The sequence below is a fragment of the Salvelinus sp. IW2-2015 genome, linkage group LG32, assembly GCF_002910315.2.
Source record: "Salvelinus sp. IW2-2015 linkage group LG32, ASM291031v2, whole genome shotgun sequence".
Lineage (NCBI taxonomy): Eukaryota > Metazoa > Chordata > Actinopteri > Salmoniformes > Salmonidae > Salvelinus > Salvelinus sp. IW2-2015.
This window is the reverse complement of record NC_036871.1, coordinates 22,305,578-22,331,425: the sequence shown is the minus strand read 5'-3', so window position 1 is coordinate 22,331,425 and position 25,848 is coordinate 22,305,578. Positions and strand designations below refer to the sequence as shown.

General features: G+C 42.6%; 1 protein-coding gene across 4 annotated transcripts in view; it reads right to left on the bottom strand.

Annotated features, from left to right (window-relative positions):
• LOC111956337 (disks large-associated protein 1-like) overlaps window positions 1-25,848 on the bottom strand; it is a 120,915-nt gene that overhangs the window by 42,196 nt on the left and 52,871 nt on the right. For 3 of the 4 annotated variants that reach the window (XM_023976796.2, XM_023976792.2, XM_023976795.2), the window contains exons 2-3: window positions 9,126-10,261; window positions 4,671-4,897 (exon numbers count right to left, since the gene is read on the bottom strand). In XM_023976796.2, coding sequence (XP_023832564.1) covers window positions 4,671-4,897; window positions 9,126-10,193 — 1,295 coding nt within the window. In that variant the 5' untranslated portion in view covers window positions 10,194-10,261. The remainder of the gene's footprint in view (window positions 1-4,670; window positions 4,898-9,125; window positions 10,262-25,848) is intronic. The other variant, XM_023976793.2, reaches the window with a different exon arrangement.

Sequence of the window (25,848 nt, the reverse complement as noted above, 5' to 3'; positions counted from 1 at the left end):
CTCAAAGCGGGCTAAGAAGGTGTTTAGTTTGTCTGGAAGCGTGATGTCGGTGTTCGTGTTGTGGCTGTTTGTGTTTTTGTAGTCTGTGATTTCCTGTAGAGCCTGCCACATACATCTCGTATCTGAGCCGTTGAATTGCGACTCTACCATGTCCCTGTACCGGCATTTTGCTTGTTTGATTGCCTTGCGGAGGGAATAACTACACTGCTTATATTCAGCCATATTTCCAGTCATCTCTCCATGGTTAAATGCAGTGGATCAAGCTTTCAGTTTTGCGCGAATCCCACCATCCATCCACCGTTTCTGGTAGGGTAGGTTTTAATAGTCACAGTGGGTACAACATCTCCAATGCACTTCTTTATAAACGCACTCACCGAGTCACCGTATAGGTCAATGTTGTTCTCTGAGGTTGACCGGAACATATTCCAGTCCGTGTAATCAAAACAATCTTGAAGCGTGGCCTCCGATTGGTTAGACCAGCGTTGAATGGTTCTTGTCACTGTTACATCCTGTTTGAGTTTCTGGCTATAAGACGGAATGAGCAAGATCGCGTCGTGGTCGGATTTGCCAAAGGGAGGGCGGGGGAGGTCCTTGTATGCATCACAGAAGTTAGAGTAGCAGTGGTCGAGAGTATTAGCCATGTGTGTCGTGCAATCAATATGCTGATAGAATTTAGGTAGCCTTGTTCTCAAATTTGCTTTGTTAAAATCCCCAGCTACAATAAATGCAGCCTCTGGATATATAGTTTCCAGTTTACATAGAGTCCAGTGAAGTTCCTTGAGGGCCGTCTTGGTGTTCGCTTGAGGGGGAATGTACACAGCTGTGACTATAACTGACGAGAATTCTCTTGGTAGATAAAATGGCTGGCATTTCATTGTAAGGAATTCTAGGTCGGGTGAGCAGAAGGACTTGAGTTCCTGTATGTTGCTATGATTACACCATGAGTCGTTAATCATAAAGCATTAACCTCGCCCTTCCTCTTCCCAGAGAGGTGTTTATCTCTGTCGGCGCGATGCATGGAGAATCCTGGTGGCTGAACCGATTCTGACAACATATCCCGAGAGAGCCATGTTTCTGTGAAACAGAGAATGTTACAAMCCTTGCTCGAATTTCATCTACCTTGTTGTCAAGAGACTGGACATTGGCAAGTAGTATACTCGGGAGTGATGTGCATGTCTACRGAGCCTGACCAGGAGGCCGCTCCGTCTGGCCCTTCTGCGGCACCGTTGTTTTGGGTCGGCTACTGGGATTAGATCCATTGTCCTGGGTGGTGRTCCGATCAGAGGATCCGCTTCGGGAAAGTCATATTCCTGGTCGTAATGTTGGTAAGTTGACGTTGGTCTTATATCCAATAGTTCTTCCCAGCTGTGTGTAATAAGACTTAAGATTTCCTGGGGTAACAATGTAAGAAGTAATACATTAAAAAAACTAAATACTGCATAGCTTCCTAAGAACTCGAAGCGAGGCGACCATCTCTGTCGGCGCCATTTTGTACTGAGATCTGGTATCAGGCTACTCTCTGATGTCATGGGCTCTCATGACGAATAAGCATGTCATCATCATCTAGTGATGCATGTGAGTTGTAGTCCACTTCACTCTGACCAGCAGTYAACGGTATGGTACTGTTAGCTGTAGTGACGTCAGATGGACAGATCAAAGAGAGACGTTCCTGGGGAACTGCCAAGCTGTACAGTAGTCACAATTATAGCTCCATGGATCATCACACTGGAACATTAAATTATACAAATCTTTTTTCAGACCACAATTGAGAGGTATAGTCTATTTTGGTTCGATAACACGCTGTGTCTAATTTTCACCATCAAAACATAATCAAGGGCCTCCCGATTGGAGCAGCGGTTTAAGGCACTGCAGTGCTAGAGGCGTCACTACAGCTTTATTTGGGGCTTTACTTGGCTCATCGCGTTCTAGCGACTCCTTGTGGCGGGCTGGGGGCCTGCAGGCTGACCTCGTCGTCAGTTGAACAGTGTTTCCTCCGACACATTGGTGTGGCTGGCTTCCGGGTTAGGTGGGCGGGTGTTAAGAAGCGCAGTTTGGCAGGTCACGTTTCGGGGGACGCATGACTCGACCTTCGCATCCCGAGCCCGTTGGGGAGTTGCAGCGATGAAACAAGATCGAAATTGGGGAGAAAAAAACAAACAAACCAGATGAAAATGGATCACAACAAGATGCACATGCTCAGTGCACATTCACATCAGATTTCCTTAATGCTGACTATGGTAAGTTAAGTACGTCCAACAAGATCTCTTAATTCCTTGACTCCATGTTTGTCCACTCTGCTCCTTGCATTCATTATACACTGAGTGTAAATTAGAAACACCTTTCTATTATTAAGTTGCACCCCCTTTTGCCTCAATTTGTCGGGACATGGACTCTACAAGGTGTGGAAAGCGTTCCACAGGGATGCTGTCCCATGTCGACTCCAATGCTTCCAACAGTTGTGTCAGGGTGGATGGATGTGCTTTGGGTGGTGGACYATTCTTGACACCCACGGGAAACTGTTGAGAGTGACAAACCCAGCAGCGTTGCAGTTCTTAASCACACTCAAACTGGTGCGCCTGGCACCTACTACCATACCCCGTTCAAAGGCTCTTAAGTCCTTTGTCTTGACCAGTCACCCTCTGAATGGCACAAAATCCATGTCTCAGTTGTCTCTAGGCTTAAATATCCTTCTTTAATCTGTCTCCTCCCCTTCATCTACAATGATTGAAGTGGACTCAACAAGTGACATCAATAAGGGATCATACATTATGCACTCTCCCATAAAGCAGGTCGGGCCAGCCAGCGACCACAGTGCTGAGGAGAAACAGCTAAATTCACTTAAGGCTGCCCACGCAAATCTTTCTCGCCTGCCGTGCTGACAGATACCTCGGCTAAGCAGCAGCAGTGAGGGAAGCCAAGCAGAATAGACATCTAGGACAGTGCTGGGTTGGGTTGGGCTGGCACCTGAGAAACTCTATGTCTAAACTCCATGTCTACTCTGCTGCTGCAGCATGGTTCTTTTGGATCAGAAGCTCCTACTGAAACTCCACTGTGGTCCAACAAGTCTTCTGGGAGCTAGACTCCGACTACATCCAGAACAAAATAAATGGAAGAAGTTGGAAACTACAGTGCTTGAAGGGCGAAGCAAGAGCTGCGGCTGCGGCTGCCTCAGTGTTGGGATCTTAAGGAATTTGGTTATGCATGATGTCATTGGTGTGGAGTAAGCCAATATGTTTCCAATATTATCTAACAAGCAGTAAACGAAGACAGATAAATGTCAAGAATACGTTCACACATGCACATAGAAATGTGGGACACATACATTATATCGACTGCTATTAAACATAACCATAACACCATAATAAAAAAATCCAAACTGGCCTATATGATAACTRAATCAAAATGGATATATCATTAATGACGACACATACCCTCTGTAATCTATGTCCAACAGCACAGCAATGAAGTTCCAATCTGTGAGTACAGCACTTTTAAAGAGAAGTGCCCAGGCTCACCATACCTTCTCTAGCAGTGTGGGTACTTAATTAGAGACAGAGACAGGCCTGGTGTGTTTCTGGGGAGAACCTAATCATATCCCTGCTGTTAGTGCAAAGTCAATGGAGCCTATTAACTACTGTAGGCTGGCGTCAAAGAGAGAAAATAAAACAAAAGTGTAAAACTATTACACTGATCTATCTCCTAAAACATTAAATACATTCCTTTATGTGTAATAAATCAATGTTGTTCTTGTTCATCRGGAAGGTGATTTATCAGTGTAGATGATCACATCATTACTCCACAGTAAGTTCAGTAGTACATCTGCATGGCCCACATACAGTACAGTAACCATCGGGCAGCAGATGTGGTAATCTAAGGATCACTTAGTGCCTGCCAAACAGTTTCAGACGCCTAGTGGAGTTCATAACATGAACAACAGAACTAGGAGAGGCACAGTACACTATCAAAGGTCATGAGGCATGCAGAGCTTCAGACAGAAATACAAGCTGATTTAGAACACGGATCACAGTCACGGTTAGGGGTGCTTTTCTCACAATCCTAGTGCCTTTAGCTCAACTTCTGTCAAAGATCCTTTCAAATTTAAGTTGAGAGATGTTTTTGTTGTTGCAATGCTAGGGATTGACATATTTGTTCATTGTGAAGATTATAATAAACCTATTAGAGTATAATTATATAACTTAGAATATACTGTACTTTTTCAACTGAAACGTTCATTTTTAAAATAGCTTCTCACTTCATCTACAGTCAAGAGAACCTTCCAGTCATTTCCCCTGGTGTTTGAAACATTAATACTCTTTACTCACTGAGTGGAACGGCATGCAGGGGAAAATGCACAGGTGCCGGGCTTGGCTGTCTCTTGAATTGGATGCTGCTTAATGAATTCACAAATTCTAGCTAGAAGTCCCAGATGTGTCAGAGTGATACKGAAAGCTACGAGCAACCTCTCTATATAACGGTACCAATAAAGCTGGGGGTCGGAGGACCTTATCCTAAAACGGTTGTCTGATTTCTTCATGCTATGCTTCTCCCCCACTGCAGTAAATGGGTAATTTAGGTATACACATCATGCCCCAAAGAATGTGGAAGCATAAGGACTATGATAATGAAAGTAAGTCAAAGTCACTTTAAAATGTCATAGCGCAGAGTCTTACTTTAAGGTGGTCATTTCAGTCAGTGATGGCTGGGTGGCTTTGAGATAGCTGGCCCGTCGACCTTGGGCCTGGACCTTTGGCGATGGCTTTGGACTTCCCTCCGAGTCTTCGCTGTCTTCTTCCTCGGCCATAGCCTTCACGTAGCTCCCGCTGCGCATGCGTCGACATGGGATGTCGTCCTCCTTACCCCCCAGAGGCGAGAAGCCACTCCACTCGTCCTGTGGCACCTGTGGGGACAGAGGAGGTGACAACAGGGCATCAGGCACCTCCACGGATGACTGTATGGCGCCATGAACCCACATCTACCTGGTCCGGTCTGGCCAACGCAGCGTCACAACAACATCCAACGCACAGTCAGACCCCTACCTCTCTCTATCTCTCATACTGAGCATTGAAGGTAATAAATAGGTAATTAAGGAAGAGGCTGGTATGAGTTCACATGATTACACTAAAAACATCTTCCTGACAACCTGAGCACCTGCTAGTGTGGAGTCTCCCTAAGGGCACACAAAGACTTATCAAGAGGATGTTCACAAAGAACTAGGGTGTCTATCTGAGCTCAAACAACATCATCGGGGTGGTATAACATTTGAGCTAACTTGAAACAAAGTATTTTAAGGCTTTGTATAGGTGTGAGGGAAATAATGGATTGAAGGAGAAACACAATGAGGTAGCCATACATATGTGTTAAACAAATTAGTAAAACTAGGGCACAAGCAATAGCACAACCTGAACTTCCAAACTATTCTTTATTGTATAATAGTTGATGTGCTAATAGGAATACTACTATGTCCATACTGAGAGGGATTATGGTGCCCCTTCTCTAAAAGGTTCATTCAGAAACAGTGAAAGAATGTGTTACCAGAGAGTATCTATTAATCTTCCAATGATATACCCATTTGGGTAGTTACCATATTGCATTCAAAAATACTTTGGAGACGAAGTTGATGCTGGAGGAGAGAGAATCCCACTCCTCCGAAGACTTAGTAATTACATGAATCTGCAAAGGGAGAGGAGCCTTGGTAACTAGGGAGACAGCCAGAGCTGGGCAGGCTAGGCTACTAGGGCTTTTGTCGTCAGAGCAGAAATTAGCATGTTGTATATAAAAGGAGGCTGTGGAGGCAGAGTTACTCTATTACCACCGAGCGGCTGCATGCCCACACACTACAGATGTAAGATCTTAATTTGGTCACCCTGTTGCAGGAGAACTTGTAGTGTATTTGAGGTGTAGCCAGATTTGGACACTGATAAGTGCTTAAATGAGAACGCAGTGGCTGTACAATAAAATGCTATACCTGATGTCAGAGCACAGGGTCTCCGCTTCACAGCGCTGTATGGGTTTTGACTGACAGCCATTCTGAACATGAGCACCGCACGCAACAAGAAGTTGCCCCCACCCCTCCAGCTAATTGGGGAAATTTAGCAAATGTTTTATTGTCTGAGTAAGGGAAATGCTGCAAATTACGAGGACTCAATGTATTTTGAAAGATGAGACATTGAGGATTATAATAAATACCGCTTTGATGTCATACAAGCAAGCCAAACATCCGTGAGTCCAAATGTGCACTTCACATTTCCATATCATAAAACTCATGYMATATACAGTGTCAACGTTTATGATCMCTATGTTTGATGTACAGTTACAAGATGACATGGTGTTACATCCTGGGTTGCCCTGAACAGAATAAGCCTATGTTCGTTGTGTTTTGAAGAAAATTTGCTGCGGTCCACACATCTGAATGCACTCATGACGCCATTCTATGCACACTAAAATTAAGACCTGCTTCTCTGAATTGCCTAGTGAAATCCTAACACTGTAAGATCGTATTTTATATTTTAGCTAGTCAATAGAACAAGCTTTCAAATTATGCCCACCTTACCCAGATTGCGATTTTTATTTGGATTGTGTAAAGGCTGTGATGCAGGGCTGTGTTTCAAAGAAAACGACTACAAGTTTGATATGTGTAGTTCCTCAACTGCGCAGGTTGGGTGCTCAAAAAGCACCTAATAGCTGAAGACTCTCCTTTGAGTCATAAAAGTGCATTTAAATTACTTTGAAGAGKTATGTGGCCCCTTGGAAACACAAGTTAGACTCAAACGCTTTTCATTTTTTGGTGTTATGTTGCACCTTAATAATATTCTTATCATGTTACTGAATGAATCCAGAGTATTTTCAGATTTCGTTAACAACAAATGTGGCAAAAAGTACAGTAAATGTAAAATGCACCTAAAATCAACAGTGTATTTTAAGTTTTGGATTCAGTCTTTGTCTAATAATTTTCCCATAATCTCCAAACTGTTCCCTTTTAATTGATACCATGGTTATGCATATGTGTTCCATATTTCTTCTCTAAGAAACATTTCAATTTAGCCCTATCCAATAAGGACAATTCCCACAACTGTAAAGGGTTAAAAAGGTACTTTCCACTTTGAAATTTCAGACTTGATTTTCCTTAACAAAAAATGCATCAACCCCTAGAAAAATTTCCATTAATTATAATCATAAAGAACAGGAAGGCCCGCACACTGTTTATGCTCCTAATTCGCTGTTGACAACGTTTTGATCCGAAACGGATCTTCGTCAGGTCAAACAGACTGAGCACTCACATCCCAAAATATACACATTTCACCTCACATGACCATTATGAACATGACACATGGTGAGTGTGTCATCCACATAATAATAATTCACCTTTCCTGTTGCTGCAGGATTATTTTCCTGCTGTAGAAAACTGGCTCAAATTAAGATCCTACATCTGTAGAACACAGTATAACATGCTCGGCACAGAAATAGGCCTATCTTCACAAGTTCACACAGAACTAACATGTACTGTATCTTAGATATCGTACTTTATGTGTTCAGCACTTTGTTGTTGTGACAACTCCACTATAACAGTTTCGGTTACTTTTATTTACTGCAGCTAACCGTTCACTGTACACAGTGTGGGGCTGAATATGTGGAGATCTAAATGTTGTGATGCTTGGCTAAGGCGGCAGCAAATAATTCCAATAATATGTCAGTAATTGGGTACTTTGCATGTGTATTTGTCACTGGGGTCTTCCCTGTTGGACATTCATGTCCACAATACAGTATCAATAATACTTTAAAATACATAACTCAAACATTAAACACGACAAGTCTACTCACAACACAACGTCCCTGTCAAAATAACTACACTAATTTAGAAGTTTAGATCTGAGATTTGAGAAATCAAAATGCTTGGCTCCAGTTTTATTTTTGTATATATCGTTTTAACATAATTTCAAAATGCTGCATAAAATCTTTGCCATCTTTCCTCACATGGCACTCGACTCACAGACATATAGGTAATTGGTCTCCATTTGTACTGATAACACAGCTACCACTATCCTATCCCAACATTCAAATCAATCCTGTCACTATTGTTGGTGGGTGTTTCTATGGGAACAGAGTTACTATATAGAGCAGAAAGAGATACAGGATCTTAATTTGAACCTGTTTGCTACAGCAGAAAATGTGAATTATTATGTGGATTATAATTAATGGACATTTTTGTATTGGTTGATACATTTAYCGTAAGGGAAAATCATGCCTGAAATTTCACAGTGGAAATTACTAACTTCAGAAGCCTGTTTAAACCTCAAATATACTACAAGTTTCAAATATCCTGCATCGCAGGAACGTTCTCCTGCAACAGGGTAATCAAATTAAGATCCTTCACCTGTAGCAGGATATGAAGGAGTACATGGGAAACATCTAAGCAGACCAATTAGGTCTGTGCCCACTAATGTGCTGGTTCACAGTGTTGCTGACTGCTACTCAATGTCTCAATGTCTTCTATTAGCCTATCATACATAAAACCACTCCTACATGTCTGGTATACATTATATACCTATTCAGTGATTAGAAAATACATTCAGTGTAGAACAAGTGAGCGTGAGAAAGAGAGGAGATGAACTATTGTTGAGAACAACATTTACATATTATTTACATTAACATAATAATTCATAATCAGTACTTGGATATTTCTGTAAATAAACTGAGTTGAAGTTGAGTGCTTAGATCCATTTAGAGATGTGCTATTTGTGCTCCTGTTGTGCAAACTGTGTCTCGTGTTTTGTGAGTGGAATTTTATAGGTGATGGTTTTGGCAATGTAATCTTTGTGTACAACTTCCGGAGAATATTCACACAGTACACACACACACACACACACACAAAATTATTAGGAAAGAATTAAAGAACCCAAAAACTGGGAAATCTATGAAATTAAGAGGTTTATAAACAGGAAATAATGCCAGTCACTGATGGGTTTAAAAAAAAAGCCTACTAAAGGAAGTAAGGCCACTACTGGTTTGCACTTACTTCTCTCTTCAAATCAAATGAAAGTGGAGAGGTGGGTAGGTCCTCTCCAGTGGGGTAGGTAGGTGGGCAAGGGGGGGTTTGGGTTTAAGGGTGAATTTAAAGAATTGCATACCTGCAAGAACTGGCATGAGCGCTCCTGCTGACAAGCCTCAGATTTCACTAGTGCTTTATGATCTAAGTTAACTGAGGCCTTCTGGTAGACTTGGCGAGCCCTGCTCACCGTTAGACTGGACGACCACAAGCTCTTCTTCATGAGCTGGGCGTCCATGCTTATGGGGATATGGGAGGGGACACAGGTGTGTTTTACTACGTCGTTATTACTGCGCGACGTTTTCAGGGCGTGTTCACTGATGGTGTTGTAGGCCTCCATAAAGTACTGCGACTGGGACTTGTCCGGGTGGCGGCCCATGGTCATGACTCCGGTGGGGCTGTGCAACAGGCTGTGACAGACGTCTCGGTCATCCAGGATGTCGTCTGAGCTCCAGTACCCCGAGGTGGGGCTCCTGTGCTTGGGCTCAGCCGAYTTGCAGCGCTCCCTGCTCTTGCTACGTTTGCGGTGCTTCTGCGTGGGGGGCGTCTCGCTGTCGGGGCTGTTCCTGCTGCCATTGATGCTTCCCTGCTTGGAGTTTGGCCCCTCCAGGGAGTGGGACTTTGCGAAGAGTTTCTGGACGGAGTGGACCAGGTGGCGGATGCGTCCGGGGCTGTCGTTGCGCTGCTCCAGAGCCGTCCTCTTGTACTGCAGCGTGTGGTAGCCGTCCCTGGTGAACGACGGCTGCCTCTGAAACTGGTCCAGCAGGTTGACTGGCAGGCGGATGTTGACGCCCTTGTTGGGAAGCATGTTACCCACACCAACACCCACACCATAGGGCACCACAGCACACTCATCCATCCCCATCCGATCCTTCAGCTCGTGGTGTGAGCTGCTGTAGTGTCGTCTGGGGAAGGTCCCATAGGGCACCACACTACTGTCTGAGGGGAAGGCAGTGTGGTTCCTCTGGTTATGCTGGCTCTGGACCTGGGTGTAGTAGGGGTGGTCAGAGGGGTGGGACATTGGCATGTCCATCTGGTTGATCAGGTAGGGCTTGCGGTCAGGGTGGTGACCATGGCCTAGGGCATCATAAGAACCAGGGTCACAGGTGACCAAATGGTGGTGGCTGCGGCTGCTTGATAGACCCTTCATGGTGTCTGTTCAGTCCACAGACAGTGGGCCAGCCTGGGAACCGCTGCAGATGATGTTCCTGATAGGAGCTGTAAAGACAGAGGTGGAAAAACAACAACAAAATGTTAGAACAACTGGAAATGTAGACATTGTATTTTCCTTCTGTTCATGTGCTTTTATACTCCCAAAAACAATGCACTTGTCACAGCCGTCAAATGAAGTAGACCAAAGCGCAGCGTGGTGAGAGTACATTTTCTCTTTATTAGAAAAGACGCAGAACAAAACAACACTACAAAACAAACTGTGAAGCTAAAGGCCTATGGCCTATGTGCCATAAACAAAGTCAACTTCCCACAAAGACAGGTGGGAAAAGGGGATACCTAAGTATGGTTCTCAATCAGAGACAACGATAGACAGCTGTCCCTGATTGAGAACCCTACCCGGCCAAAACATAGAAATACAAATAATTGAACATAGAATACCCACCCCAACTCACACCCTGACCAAACCAAAATAGAGACATAAAACAGATCTCTAAAGGTCAGGGCGTGACAGTACCCCCATCCCCCCCCACCCCCAAAGGTGCGGACTCCGGCCGCAAAACCTAAACCTATAGGGGAGGGTCTGGGTGGGCATCTATCCGCGGTGGCGGCTCAGGTGTGGGACGCAGACCCCGCTCCACCACTGGCTCACCCCACTTTGGTGGCACCTCTGGTGCGGGGACCCTCGTCGCGGGCCCCGGACTGGGCACCGTCGCTGGGGGCTCCGGACTGGGCACCGTCGCTGGGGGCCCCGGACTGGGCACCGTCGCTGGGGGCCCCGGACTGGAGACAGTCGCTGGAGGCCCCGGACTGGAGAACGTCGCTGGAGGCCCCGGACTGGAGAACGTCGCTGGAGGCCCCGGACTGGAGAACGTCGCTCGAGGCCCCGGACTGGAGAACGTCGCTCGAGGCTTCGTGCCATGACTCCTCGCTGGAGGCTTCGTGCCATGGATCATCGCTGGAGGCTTCGTGCCATGGATCATCACTGGAGTGAGGAGACGTATGGGCAGTCTGGTACGTGGAGCTGCCACAGGGCTCACCAGGCTGGGGAGACACACAGGAGGATTAGTTCTGGGCGCAGGCACAGGACTCACCAGGCTGGAGAGACATACAGGAGGCCCTGTCCTTGGCAGAGGCACCGGATACACTGGGCCGTGGAGGCGCACTGGAGGTCTCGAGCTTGGAGCCTGCACAACCCGTCCTGGCTGGTTATCTTCACCCCGCAAATGCGGGGTGCTGGCATAGGACGCACTGGGCTGTGCAGACGTACCAGAGACACAGTGCGCAGAGCCGGCGCAGGATATCCTGGGCCGTAGAGACGTACTGGCGGCCAGATGCGCTGAGCCGGCACCCTCCGACCTGGCTGGATGCCCACTCTAGCCCGGCCGATTCGGGGAGCTGGAAGGTAGCGCACCGGGCTGTGCACGCGCACTGGAGACACCGTGCGCTCCACCGCATAACACGGTGCCTGACCAGTACGACGCTCGCCACGGTAAGCACGGGGAGTTGGCTCAGGTCTCCAACCTGACTCAGCCACACTCCCCGTGTGCCTCCCCCCCAAAATATTTTGGGGGCTGCCTCTCGGGCTTCCTTGCTAGCCGTGTCCCTTCGTAACGCTGCCGCTCTGCTTTTGCTGCCTCCAGTTCCTCCCGTGGACGGCGATACTCCCCAGCCTGCCTCCAGGGTCCCTTATCGTCCAGGATTTCCTCCCAAGTCCATGAATCCTGAACACGCTGCTCCTCCTTACCACGCTGCTTGGTCCGTCGGTGGTGGGAAGTTCTGTCACGGCCTTTGAATGAAGTAGACCAAAGCGCAGCGTGGTGAGAGTACATTTTCTCTTTATTAGAAAAGACGCMGAACAAAACAATAAACACTACAAAACAAACCGTGAAGCTAAAGGCTATGTGACATAAACAAAGTAAACTTCCCACAAAGACAGGTGGGAAAAAGGGCTACCTAAGCATGGTTCTCAATCAGAGACAACGATAGACAGCTGTCCCTGATTGAGAACCCTACCCGGCCAAAACATAGAAATACAAATAATAGAACATAGAATACCCACCCCAACTCACACCCTGACCAAACCAAAATAGAGACATAAAACGGATCTCTAAGGTCAGGGCGTGACAGCACTCTAATAATTATCACTCATATCTACTCTAATCATTGTGAAGGTTAGGATTGCGGTGGGGAGAGGTAAGATCCTAAATCAGTATTTTTTAACACATACACAATCTACTTCGCCAATAAAGCATTAGTCTCTGAGAGGTTATTTTGATTTAAACACTCACAAAACCAGAGGAGTATTGGGTTCCTAGCATTGGAATGACAGACACAGAGGGTATGTCAAAGAGTAAAAAACTTCACTTCAAAAATTCCGTCATAGTTCAGCTGTGATTTATTTCCTCTGCAACACTAGCTAGTTTCCCTGGGCCCACGTTTTTGACTGGCTGTCTGGTATTTTGATGTGCTTGTCATGAGTGAATCTCTATGAATATCAATGGTGGAGCAGAAGGAGCAGCAGAACCATTTGGAGAAAGATAATTTTCTTTTTAACACTTTTCATTTCCCAGTCCCTCCAGAGTATACAGTATATACATATATACTGTATATATACAGTGCTTTCGGAAAATATTCAGACCCCTTGATTTTGTGACATTACAACCTTATTCTAAAATGTATTAAATTGTTTGTTTTTTTCCTCATCAATATACAATACCCCATAATGACAGAGCGAAAAAACATTTTTTGAAAATGTTCCTAATTTATTATAAAAAACAACAAAAAAAACACATTTACATAAGTATTCAGACCCTTTACTCAGTACTTTGTTGAAGCACCTTTGGCAACGATTACAGCCTTGAGACTTCTTGGGTATGATGATACAAGCTTGGCACACCTGTATTTGGGGAGTTTCTCCCATTCTTCTCTGCAGATCCTCACAAGCTCTGTCAGGTTAGATGGGGAGCGTCGCTGCACAGCTATTTTCAGGTCTCTCCAAAGATGTTTGATCGGGTTCAAGTCCGGGCTCTGGCTGGGCCACTCAAGGACATTCAGAGACTTGTCCCGAAGCCACTCCTGCGTTGTCTTGGCTRTGTGCTTAGGGTCGTTGTCCTGTTAGAAGGTGAACCTTCACCCTAGTCTGAGATCCTGAGCACTCTGGAGCAGGTTTTCATGAAGGATCTCTCTGTACTTTGCTCCGTTAATCTTTCCCTCAATCCTGATTATGCTCCCAGTCCCTGCTGCTGAAAAGCATCCCCACAGCATGATGCTGCCACCACCATGCTTCACCAAAGGAATGGTGCCAGGTTTCCTCCAGACGTGACACTTGGAATTCAGGCCAAAGAGTTCAATCTTGGTTTCATCAGACCAGAGAATCTTGTTTCTCATGACCTGAGAGTCTTTAGGTGCCTTTTGGCATACTCCAAGTGGGCTGTCATGTGACTTTTACTGAGGAGTGGCTTCCGTCTGGCCACTCTACCATAAAGGCCTGATTGTTGGAGTGCTGCAGAGACGGTTGTCCTTCTGGAAGGTTGTCCCATCTCCAGAGAGGAACTCTAGAGCTCTGTCAGAGTGAGCATCAGGTTCTTGGTCAGGTCACCTCCCTAATTGCTCAGTTTGGTCGGTCCGCCAGCTCTAAGAAGAGTCTTAGTGGTTCCAAACATTTGTTGGTACCCTTCCCCAGATCTGTGTCTCGAAACAATCCTGTCTCGGAGCTCTATGGACAATTCCTTTTCGACCTCATGGCTTGGTTTTTGCTCTGACATGCATTGTCAACTGTGCCTTTCCAAATCATGTCCAATCAATTGATTTGACCACAGGTGGAATCCAATCAAGTTGTAGAAACATCTCAAGGATGATCAATTGAAACAGGATGCACCTGAGCTCAATTTCGAGTCTCATAGCAAAGGGTCTGAATACTTATGTAATTAAGGTATTTTTATTTTTTATTTTTTTAATACATTTACAAACGTTTCTAAAAACCATTATGGGGTATTGTGTGCAGATTGATGAGTATTTTTGTTGTTGTTGCTGTAGCTCACTGCTTCCCATAGCTCCCCCTTCTGGCTACTGGAATTTACAAAGATGGAAAGAGGTAGCAGAACTATCCGTATCAAACGTTAAATTGTATTTCCAGGCACTAGCATTTCGCCCCGTCCTAAATTGGTTTAGACATGATTATTTTGCCCCCTGGCTCAGTATAGAGAGAAATATGGTGTCTCATATTGCCGTGGAAGAGGTGGTCTTCACTGATATATCCCTTAAATAATGTAAACTATGCTTTGGTCCTATTATTGCTTACACAATTTGGTGCAAAATCTTCAAACATTGCAACTGGGTATCAAAATGGTATGCCCATACTCCAATATTTCACAATAATGCCTTGTGATCTGGAAGGTGGCCTTTCACATCACTCCAATGGTCCAAATGTGTAATCTGTACTCTTACCAATATCATGAACTGGAATGGTTTGAGAACATTCCAAGATTTGAAAGATACATACACATTACCATGCAACTCCTTTTGTCTATGGTTGAGTTCGAAAATTCACTCTGGAGTGCCAGAGAGCGCTCAGAGTGCGCTCTGGTTGTTCGTAAATTCAGAGCATTGTCAGATTGTCCATTCATAAATTCAGAGCCKTTCGCTCTAAGAGCGTTCCGAGTGCACACTGGACACTCTGGCCGAGGAGTAGGATTGATCCGAGCGTTCTGACCTCACAACGGCAGTCAAGCACCCAACCTAACTGACTAACGTTGGCCAACTTGCTAGCTACTTCCAGACACAAATGAGAGAACACCTCACTCTGACCATTTTACTCGCCCTAGAAGAACTGGTTAGACTGTTTTCATGTTATCCAGAGCGTTGGTGACTTTGACTATGCTGCTTACAACAATTTTTGGAGTCCCTTGGGAAACCCAACTACCGAACCATTCAATGACGGGATTTATAAAAACATTATCTGGGCTCCCAAAAGGACTGATCTCTRTAATATATAAACAACCTTTGGAAAGTTCATAATCTGAGCTAGCCATTAAAAAGGTAAGGGCCAYAGATCAGATTGAATCTGAACAACTCTTTAAATGGAACAGAATATGGAAAAATATGACCTTCGCATCCCGTAATCCGAACCATCAATTTATACATTTTCAGTTTGTTCACAGACTGTATTTAACACCAAGGAAATGTTTTATGATGAGATTGGCCCCAACTCCCAACTGTTCACTGTGTCCCCTAAATCAGGTGGACACATTCCTTCATATGATGAGGGAGTACCCTGCAGTTTCGAAGTGCATGAATTAAAATATTAAATGCTTTGCATCTATTATGTTACTTAACAATGATAGCCCCTTGCATCTCTGAMTTACTCAGAGAAGATCACTGCTGGCAGGCAGCACTGCTGCGAAAACATTTAATATTATAACATGGATTCCGGGTGGGGAGGATGCAGGTGGGTGGATGGGGACTGAGGGGGGAATGGGTTGGGGTTATCTTAGTACGTATTTCTTTGACTCTTTTTTTTTTACCTCTACCCCACCCGAAGAAAATGTATAAAAATAAAATAGAAAAGCCTCCTCTCCACCAACCAACACTGACAACAAGAATATGTTCACTGTCTTCTTCTGGTTGCACTGTACAACAGAACAGATCATAACCACATACTTAACAATGAGGCAGTATTTTGAATCACACGTCTTGAGATAAATACCAAAGACACGAGAGCACAAACATCGGCTCGATTCATTTCTTTGACATGCAAGGCGCATCAGAGTAATTGCAGCAGGCAGAGGGGCTCTTCATTCAGCTGTGTTAATTGTGTGACGTCCTTCAGGACAGGAAGCAGCACACACCAGGCCGCACAGCACCACACACAGCAGGAAGGAAGGGGGCTCAACGGGTGGCAGAGAGTGAGCAGCCAGCCATGTTATTATTGGGCTATTATTGGCCACTGTGATCCTCTAATGGTACTGGGGGTTGAACCGCTGCTTCAGCCCCCAATCCACCCCAGGTTCCTGATATCACTCTCTGTGGCGGGAGAGAGAGCTAGTTTTGTATTTGTATTTGTATTTATTAGGGATCCCCATTAGCTGCTGCCAAGGAATGAGAGTTTTGGAAACACATAATGACAGTCCACACAGTACTGATTTATTAAGTATTTGATGCAGCCATCATGTCTATAGTTAACACAAATTACGTTTGTGGAGAGGAAATGGCAAGATATATAAAAATTCAAAAGTTTGGACACAGCTACTCATTCAATATTTTTTCTTTATTTTTACTATTTTCTACATTGTAGAATAATAGTGAAGACATAAAAACTATGAAATAACACATATGGAATCATGCAGTAACCCAAAAAGTGTTAAACAAAACGAAATATATTTTATATTCTTCTAAGTAGCCACCTTTTGCCTTGATGACAGCTTTGCACACTTTTCGCATTCTCTCAACCACCCTAATGAGGTAGTCAACTGGATTGCACTTCAATTAACAGGTGTGCCTTGTGGAATTTCCTTCCTTCTTAACGCGTTTGAGCCAATCAGTTGTGTTGTGACCAGGTAGAGGTGGTATAAAGAAGATAGCCCTATTTGGTAAAAGTCCAAGTCCATATTATGGCAAGAACAGCTCAAATAAGCAAAGAGAAACGACAGTCCATCATTGCTTTAAAACATGAAGGTCAGTCAATCCAGAAAATTTCAGGACGTTTGAAAGTGCAGTCTCAAAAACCATCAAGAGCTATGATGAAACTGGCTCTCATGAGGACCGCATAGGATAAGTTCAGTAGAGTTAACTGCACCYCAGAAATTGCAGCCCAAACAAATGCTTCACAGACTTCAAGTAACAGACACATCTCAACAACTGTTTGAGATGAGGCCTTCATAGTTGAATTGCTGCAAAGAAACCACTACTAAASGACACCAATAATAAGAAGAGACTTGCTTGGGCCAAGAGACACGAGCAATGTACATTAGACCGGTGGAAATCTGTCCTTTGGTATGATGAGTCCAAATTTGTGATTTTTGGTTCCAACCGCCGTGTCTTTGTGAGACATAGAGTGGGTGAACGGATAGTCTCCGCATATGTGGTTCCCACCATGAACCATGGAGGAGGAGGTGTGATGGTGTGGGGGTGCTTAGCTGGTGACACTGTCTGTGATTTCTTTAGAATTCATGTCACACTTAACCAGCATGGCTACCACAGCATTCTGCAGCGATACGCCATCCCATCTGGTTTGTGCTTAGTGGGACTATGATTTGTTTTTCAACAGGACAATGACCCAAAACACATCCAGGCTGTGTAAGGGCTGTGTAAGGGTGGCTACTTTGAAGAATCTCAAAATATTTGTTTAACACTTTTTTGGTTACTACATGATAGTTTGATGTCTTCACTATTATTCTACAATGTAAAAACATGAATGACTTGCCTAGTTAAATAAAGATGAAATAAAAATGTAATAAAAAAATAAGTAGGGGTGTCCAAACTTTTGACTGGTACTGTATTAAAATATAAATAATTGGAATGAGCTGTAACACATACATATATTTATATCTACTCTGCCATTGTCTAGGGAGGAACAGAAATGATCTGAAGTTTTACAGTGGCTGTTTCACAAATGGCACCCTATTACCTATTTATTTGACTAGGCAAGTCAAGTTATTTTCAATGACGGCCTAGGAACAGTGGGTTAACTGCCTTGTTCAGGGTCAGAAATGACAGATTTTTACCTTGTCAGCTCGGGGATTCGATCTTGCAACTTTTCGGTTACAAGTCCAACGCTCTAACCACCTGTCGCCCTACATAGTGCACTCCTTTTGACCAGAGCCCTTTGGGTCATTTGGAACACAGACAGTGTGTGAGTCTTGGAAGTGGTCTCTTCAACACATTCAGAGAGAGAACTCCCAAAGGACATCTGAAGTACAGTATGCAGCATCTCTGACTCCAGAGAGGACCATCCACTGCATGGGGAAAATGTGATGCTGGCTTCCCTGACATACTTGGCCTTCCACAGGCAGCAGGCTGCTTATCCTCTACAGGATCGAATATGCATATCCTTGCTTCAGGTCCTGAGCTACAGGCAGTTAGATTTGGGTATGTCATTTTAGGCTCCACTAGTACTGTACAGTACAGCCAACACTAACAAGGTGCCCTAGCTATCCTTCACTGCTGAATCCTAAAGCATGGGAAACTTTGAAGAGCTTGCAGTCGTTCGCTCAGTTTTCTGCCCCACAAACAATGTGTTTTCCAGATTACCCAAGTGGTGTGTTTGGTTGTATAATAATGCCTCATCACAGTTTTGATTGAGGCAATATTATAGTAAAGGAGACTTAATTGGATCTGTATAAAATCAAGTTTCTCAACCCGGCACAGCCAGAAGAGGACTGGCCACCACTCAGAGCCTGGTTCCTCTCTAGGTTTCTTCATAGGTTCCTGCCTTTCTTGCTGTTTGAGGTTTTCGGCTGGGTTTCAGTATAGCACTTTGTGACATCGGCTGATGTTAAAAAGGCTTTATAAATACATTTGATTGATTGACTGATTGAAGTTTCCAAGTGAAAAAGAAGTAACTCATTATTTCCAACTCAACCTTATCCTAGATACTTCACATTTTATGTTAAAGAGTGTCCAATAATATTAAGGGTCTGTTCAAAAATGTGGAAACAGTGGTTTGGATGTCACAATCACCAAATCACAGAATAGCTAACTATATGTGTAATTACAATAGTGTTGCATGAAAACTATCCATCAGTATGTTTCATACAGTAAATATTAATGAGAGTGGTTACGGTTAGTGAGTAATTGGTCTCTGAGGGAAAAGGATCATTACACAGAGGCAAGGAGAGCAGATGGAACAAAGGGAAGAGAGACACACAGAGATAGGAAAGAGAGAGAGAAGGGGGGAGAGAAAGAGGGTGAGAGAGTGTGGAGAGAGCATAGAAAGATATGGTAGCTAGCTATCCCATTCCCAAGCATACCGTCGAGTATTTGAATCACCACTGAGAATAATTTTTCCTAACAAACAGATAAATAGATAATTGTAATTCAAGGCAATAATCTGACAGACACACAGAGGGAAGTTCTTGCTAGACAGTATCAGAGTGCTGTCGACAGACAGACCCATGTCCAAAGGAGAGTGGGACTCAGCTCTCTCCTTTGATCAGTTGTCCTCTACTGCTTTTCTCTTTTTTCTAATGTCTTTTCAGAGCCAGCAACGTACCCTTGACTACCTGAACAACTGAGATAAAGAACCATACAGTGACAGCATTACTCAAAAGCATTTACATTTGGAATCCTGACATTACACAATTGTTTCACATATTGCCTTTGCATTCCGAGTTCATAATCTGAACATACCAAATACTTCAACACTAGGGTTGCGTCCCAAATAGAACCCTATGCCCTAGTGCACTAATTTTGACCAGAGCCATTGACAAAATGTTAGGAATTTTGTTAATAAATAGTTAAAACAAATTCTAGCTTTAGATAAAACTATAACTAATTGAACTCTGCACGCCTGGTGAAAAGATATTTGTGTTGTGGGTTATAAAGTAAGCAGAAAGGGTCATTAAACTCTGGTTGAACTGACCCAACTTAGCCCTGAGATGTTTAGATAAGGCTGTGGGTAACTTTTTAGGTCTTCCATTATCTWGAGTTGWCTGCTAAAGTGGTAATAAATTATAGTGAGCCTTCAGGATAATTGATTATATTATGTGTCATGTGTGTGTGCTGTGAAGTTGGAATGAACTTTTGAACCTGTTTTCTATTTGTCAGGACAATGAGATTTATTCTGTAACCTATGACGTCATATCTTGTATATAAACCTGTGTTTATGATCAAATGGGAGCGTGCTCCGAGAATAAACACTATTATCTAATTTTAATAAGACTGTATCCTGTCTATTTTATGTTAATAAGTATCTTACAAATTCTTATAGACAGATTGAATTTAATGAATTTAATGAATGAGTATATTAGAGGAATTATTTAATTCCACTAACACAAAAGCAGTGCACGATCTATATAGGTAATATGATGGGACACAGATTAGGTTTTGAAGTGTTCCTAATTACCAATAAGGTAACAACTATCCAACATTACAACCAGCTAATTGCAGCATTACCGCAAAAATGGAAGAGGCAAGTGTAAGAGGGAGAAAGTAAGGAACGTGTCTGTTAGCCCTGCATTAAATACCACAATTGGTTAAAGAAAATTGTGAGAAATAAATAAATAAATACAGATTGCTTGGGAAGAGATTTTCGATGTACCAATTCCATGGCACATGGTTTATGAACTGACACACAAAACACCAGATTCAAAACATAGAGTTTTTCAATTTAAATTATTATACAATTCTTGCAACCAATAGAATGTTACACAGTTGAAGTCGGAAGTTTACATACACCTTAGCCAAATACATTTAAACTCAGTTTTTCACAATTCCTGACATTTAATCCTAGTAAAAATTCCCTGTCTTAGGTCAGATAGGATCACCACTTTATTTTAAGATTGTGAAATGTCAGAATAATAGTAGACAGAATGATTTATTTCAGCTTTTATTTCTTTCATCACATTCCTAGTGGGTCAGAAGTTTACATACACTCAATTAGTATTTGGTAGCATTGCCTTTAAATTGTTTAACTTGGGTCAAACGTTTCGGGTAGCCTTCCACAAGCTTCCCACAATACGTTGGGGGAATTTTGGCCCATTCCTCCTGACAGAGCTGGTGTAACTGAGTCAGGTTTGTAGGCCCCCTCAACATAATGCTGCCACCCCTGTGCTTCATGGTTGGGATGGTGTTCTTCGGCTTGCAAGCCTCCCCCTTTTCCCTCCAAACATAACGATGGTCATTATGGCCAAACAGTTCTATTTTTGTTTCATCAGACCAGAGGACATTTCTCCAAAAAGTATGATCTTTGTCCCCATGTGCAGTTGCAAACCGTAGTCTGGCTTTTTTATGGAGGTTTTGGAGTAATCAATCAATCAATAATACTCTTAGCAAATAATGTTATCTTTAATTTACAATCCGTAGAAACTATGAGAATAGAAAGGTTCAGAACTTTTGTGAAACATCACAGCACAGTTGAAAAATATATGACAAATAGAAATCAAAACTGGATGGTCTTCAGAGAGAGATGGGAGGGGTTGAGGGTAGCTGAAGGATGGGACTTAAAAACAAACAAAAGATAACTAATGTAAAATACACTGTGTCCATGAAATGTATATAGTACATATAAGCTGTGTGTATAAAGGAAAAAAAATACAAATATATATATATATATATATATAAATATATATATATGGGGGATTGGAAATGATGCAGACAATTACATTGATAGAAACCACAGTCTATTTGCAATATCCACTCCCCCTAAAAATGTAAAATAACAAAAATAAGGTATCAACGTCTGTAACCAATCAAACAAGGACCTACTCTCTGTAACTATTTCCTGGGTATTGGCCCTCTGTAAAAAGGTAATTCAACAACAATGACAAACTTTCTTGCTGGGTTATGATATGAATCATGATATTTCAGGTGTCTTCTACAATAGGAGTGACAGGCCACTGAGGGTTCAATATCTTGCTATTGTCCCTTCTGAAGTGCAGAGATCCATCATAAGATGTCTCCTGACAATCCTCTGCCAACCCATTAAAGGTCCACAGCTCTACCTGTCTGTAATGAGAGGGCCTCTTCTCCACCCGTCTCCCTGTCACTACAGCCCTGCTCTGGCCTATTATGATGCTGCCTGGGCCAGGGTGACACACTGATGTCAAAGGCCTTCAAAAGTCTCCAATTCTCAGTGCTGTCAGGTTGTGAGTGAATGCCTGGCTGTACTTTGCTTTGACTATCATTCATCACCACTCCAAGATAGAAAAGCAGTGGGAAGCCATCCTGATATACAGTGAGCTCCAAAAGTATTGGGTTAGAGACAAACATTTTGTTGTTCTGGCTCTATACTCCAGCACTTTGAAAGTATACATGACTGTGGGGTTAAAGTACAGACTGTCAGCTTTAATTTGAAGGGTATTTTCATCCATACTGGGTGAACCGTTTKGAACAATTTYGTACATAGTCCTCCCATTTTCGGGGACCAAAAGTATTGGGACAAATTCCTTTATATGTGTCGTCAACAGTTTAGTATTTGGTCCCATATTCCTAGCACGCAATGATTACATCAAGCTTGTAAATCTACAAACTTGTTGGATGGATTTGCTGTTTGTTTTGAATGTGTTTCAGATTACTTTGTGCACAATAGAAATTAATGGTAAATAATGTATTGTGTCATTTTGGAGTCACTTTTATTGTATATAAGAATAGAATATGCTTCTAAACACTTCTATATTAATGTGGTTGCTACCATAATTATGGCTAGTCCTGAATGAATTGTGAATAATGATGAGTGAGAAAGTTACAGACACACAMATATCATACCCMCAAGACATGCTAACCTCTCACCATTACAAAAACAGGGGAGGTTAGCATTTTTTGGTGGGTATGATATTTGTGTCTAGCTTTTTCTCACTCATCATTATTCACGATTAATTCAGGACTATCCGTGATCATGGTAGCATCCACATTATTGTAGAAGTGTTTAGAAACATATTATATTCTTATTGACAATAAACGTCACCGTAGCAATGCTTTTTGAGTTCACTGTAGATGCCAGGGTTAGCTTAGGGTTAGGGACATTGATTGCATGAGCAGCATGTAGACCTGGCTTTATGAATGGAACTGTTATTGGATTAATCTGATTAAGTTCTTCACTTTACTTCATTTGATGACTAAACTAAAGGACAATGAGCTACACTGTATCTACACATGTAGTGCTGTTTTATGAGTGGTTTGGGAAGGTACGTGAATGAGCCTGTTGTAAAGACTGGGCCTTTAACTGGTTTTACCCGCAAAGTTTGGGAAATAGAAAAATGTGGACAAATTATGAACACACCGCTGCAATAGTAACATCATTGTATACAATGTACCAACACTGCAGCAGCATATTGTTTGTCTAAGGCTTTTCTGAAATGATGTATGATTTGGTTCATTTGATTTAAAAGGACCCAAGCTGCTTATATCAGGCCGACAGGAAGAATAGAGACATAAATAGAATACCATTAGGCCTGTGCATTGTAGTGCTTTCGGGATTGGCAAAAACAACTCAATTGAAATACAATAGCATATACAAGATATGAATGTTCAAAAAGTCACAAAAAATAAAATAATAATAATACATTTAACCTTTATTTAACTAGGCAAGTCAGTTAAGAACAAATTATTATTTACAATGACAGCCTACCGGGGAACAGTGGGTTAACTGCCTTGTTCAGGGGCGGAACGACAGATTTTACCTTGTCAGCTCGGAGAATAGATCCAGCAACCTTTTGGTTACTGCCCCAACGCTCCAACCACTAGGCTACCTGCCACCACTAAGGAAACATATATAAATGTTGGACAAACTGCATTCTCTAAAGGAGGGATGGAAACAGAAAAATCCATCAGATTGACAGCTAAAACCTCTCGACGATCGTTTTCAAAGCGCCTGTGCCAAGCGTTTTGAATTCTGTGTAGGAGGAGAGAGAATCTGCTCAGATGAGGTTATTTTTGGCTTTAAGGAAGCCGGTAAACAAAAGCCTGAGTCACAGAAATACATGCCAACACTATTGAGAGTCCACATAGATTCTACAGTTCTCACTATATGGCGCTTTCTTTAAGGTTTGTGTGTTGCTCAGTAGGACATTATCATAAGAACATGTGTGATCATTGGATGCTCTCCTGTACTGTATGTGAACAGTCATTGGTTTAACCCTAATATGCATAACCTATGGAACTAACACATTTCCATTACATGTACCTCAGATGTGAAATTATTTTATATAAAATATATTAGGACAAACTGACCGACATGTTACAGTACTAATCTTGATCAATAAATGAGATCAGTTTGACACATTTTAAGTAATTTGTCACTGAGGGCCCCTCGGGGCCCATGTTATGTTTTTTCTCTCTGTAACGATTCAACAATTTAAATGTTAGATTATAATGTGATTATAAACTATATGGTATATCAGTATATGGTATAACCGTATACCACGGGTATGACAAAACATTTATTTTTACTGCTCTAATTACGTTGGTAACCAGTTTATAATAGCAATAAGGCACCTCGGGGTTTGTAGTATATGGCCAATATATACCACGGCTAAAGGCTGTATCTAGGCACTCCGCGTTGCGTCGTGCTTAAGAACAGCCCTGAGCCGTGTATATTGGCTATATACCACACCTTTTCGTGCCTTACTGCTTAAATATAACACAGCTATTATGTAGTTTACTGGTAATTTACTAATAATACATTTTACAGCTGAAATAATAAGAACCAGAATGTTGCATGGACCAGAATGTTGATGGTTGTCTCATCTGATTGGATACTTTTCCAGTAACGGTAATACATCAAGAAGATATATTAACACTCTTGAATTCCCAGGTCTGAATTAGTTACTAAGCAAGGCACGAAAACCAGAAGCCACCACAGCCCAGACAGTGTAGCTATGCATCCCTGACAAATGGATTTCACCATGCAGAGCAAGCTTGAAAAGGGCGTAACCGTGTGACGCTAATGGATCTAAACAAGGCTGTGAAAGGCTCTATCAAGTATACTCAAAGGATATCAACACACTACTGCACCATTTACAGTTGATACAGGTCTATTTCAAGTGTTTTACAAAAAAGGATGCATTATTGTAATATGTTTTCACATTTTCATGGCATTTAGTTTGGGGTGTTAATATGGGTTGTCAAAGTATGGCATGTGTGTATATGTAAGCAAACACATGCATACTGCTTCAGGGAATATCGCTGAAGGAAAGGAAGACCAGGACATGTCACCATGGAAACAATATGTATTTTAAAACTATAAACCTTGTTGCAAAATTGCTGCAAATGTATCTGATATTTTCAATAACAGCTTGACCATGGCTGAAATTAAATATAGCCAACAGTGGCATTGCCATCTTTGGATGTTATCAATAAAGACACTGGTTAATATCAATAAAGGCATGGAGTCCTGGCTCACTCTGCCACTAACAACAGATACTGCTCTACTACTGGCTCAATATGCAAGATGGATACTACATACTTAGATAGTAGATAATAGACAGTCATACTTTGAATGTAACATCACCACAGTTTTGTCCCCAGGGGCTGTGGCAGCTATCTTTGAAAATGTCAGCCAGCAGGACCATTATTTTACAATTCAGAAGAATTGAGCTAGATATAATGGACCCAGAGCGGGCCCCTGGGTTCCGTGGCATCAGTTTTGCAATGGCCACTTTTGAAAATAAAATGTCACACTTCCGAAGACCTTTTTTGAGATAAACGCACCAAATGTGGCACAGAGGTAGATTAATGTACCCCAAAAATATGTAGATATGGAAGCTCCACAGCTTTGGCCAATGGGGGCTGTGACAGCCGTCTAACAAAATGCCTTCAACCCCAATTAGGCTAGATGTTATACTTTAGAGACCCTTGTGTACATCTAACATTTTTGTAACATGGCTGCCATTGGCTGATAGACAGCATTGGTTGACCATACACTTGAATTGAGGGTGTCAGGTCAGGTGAGTTCCTTTTGCTTAGTAGCCACTAGTAAA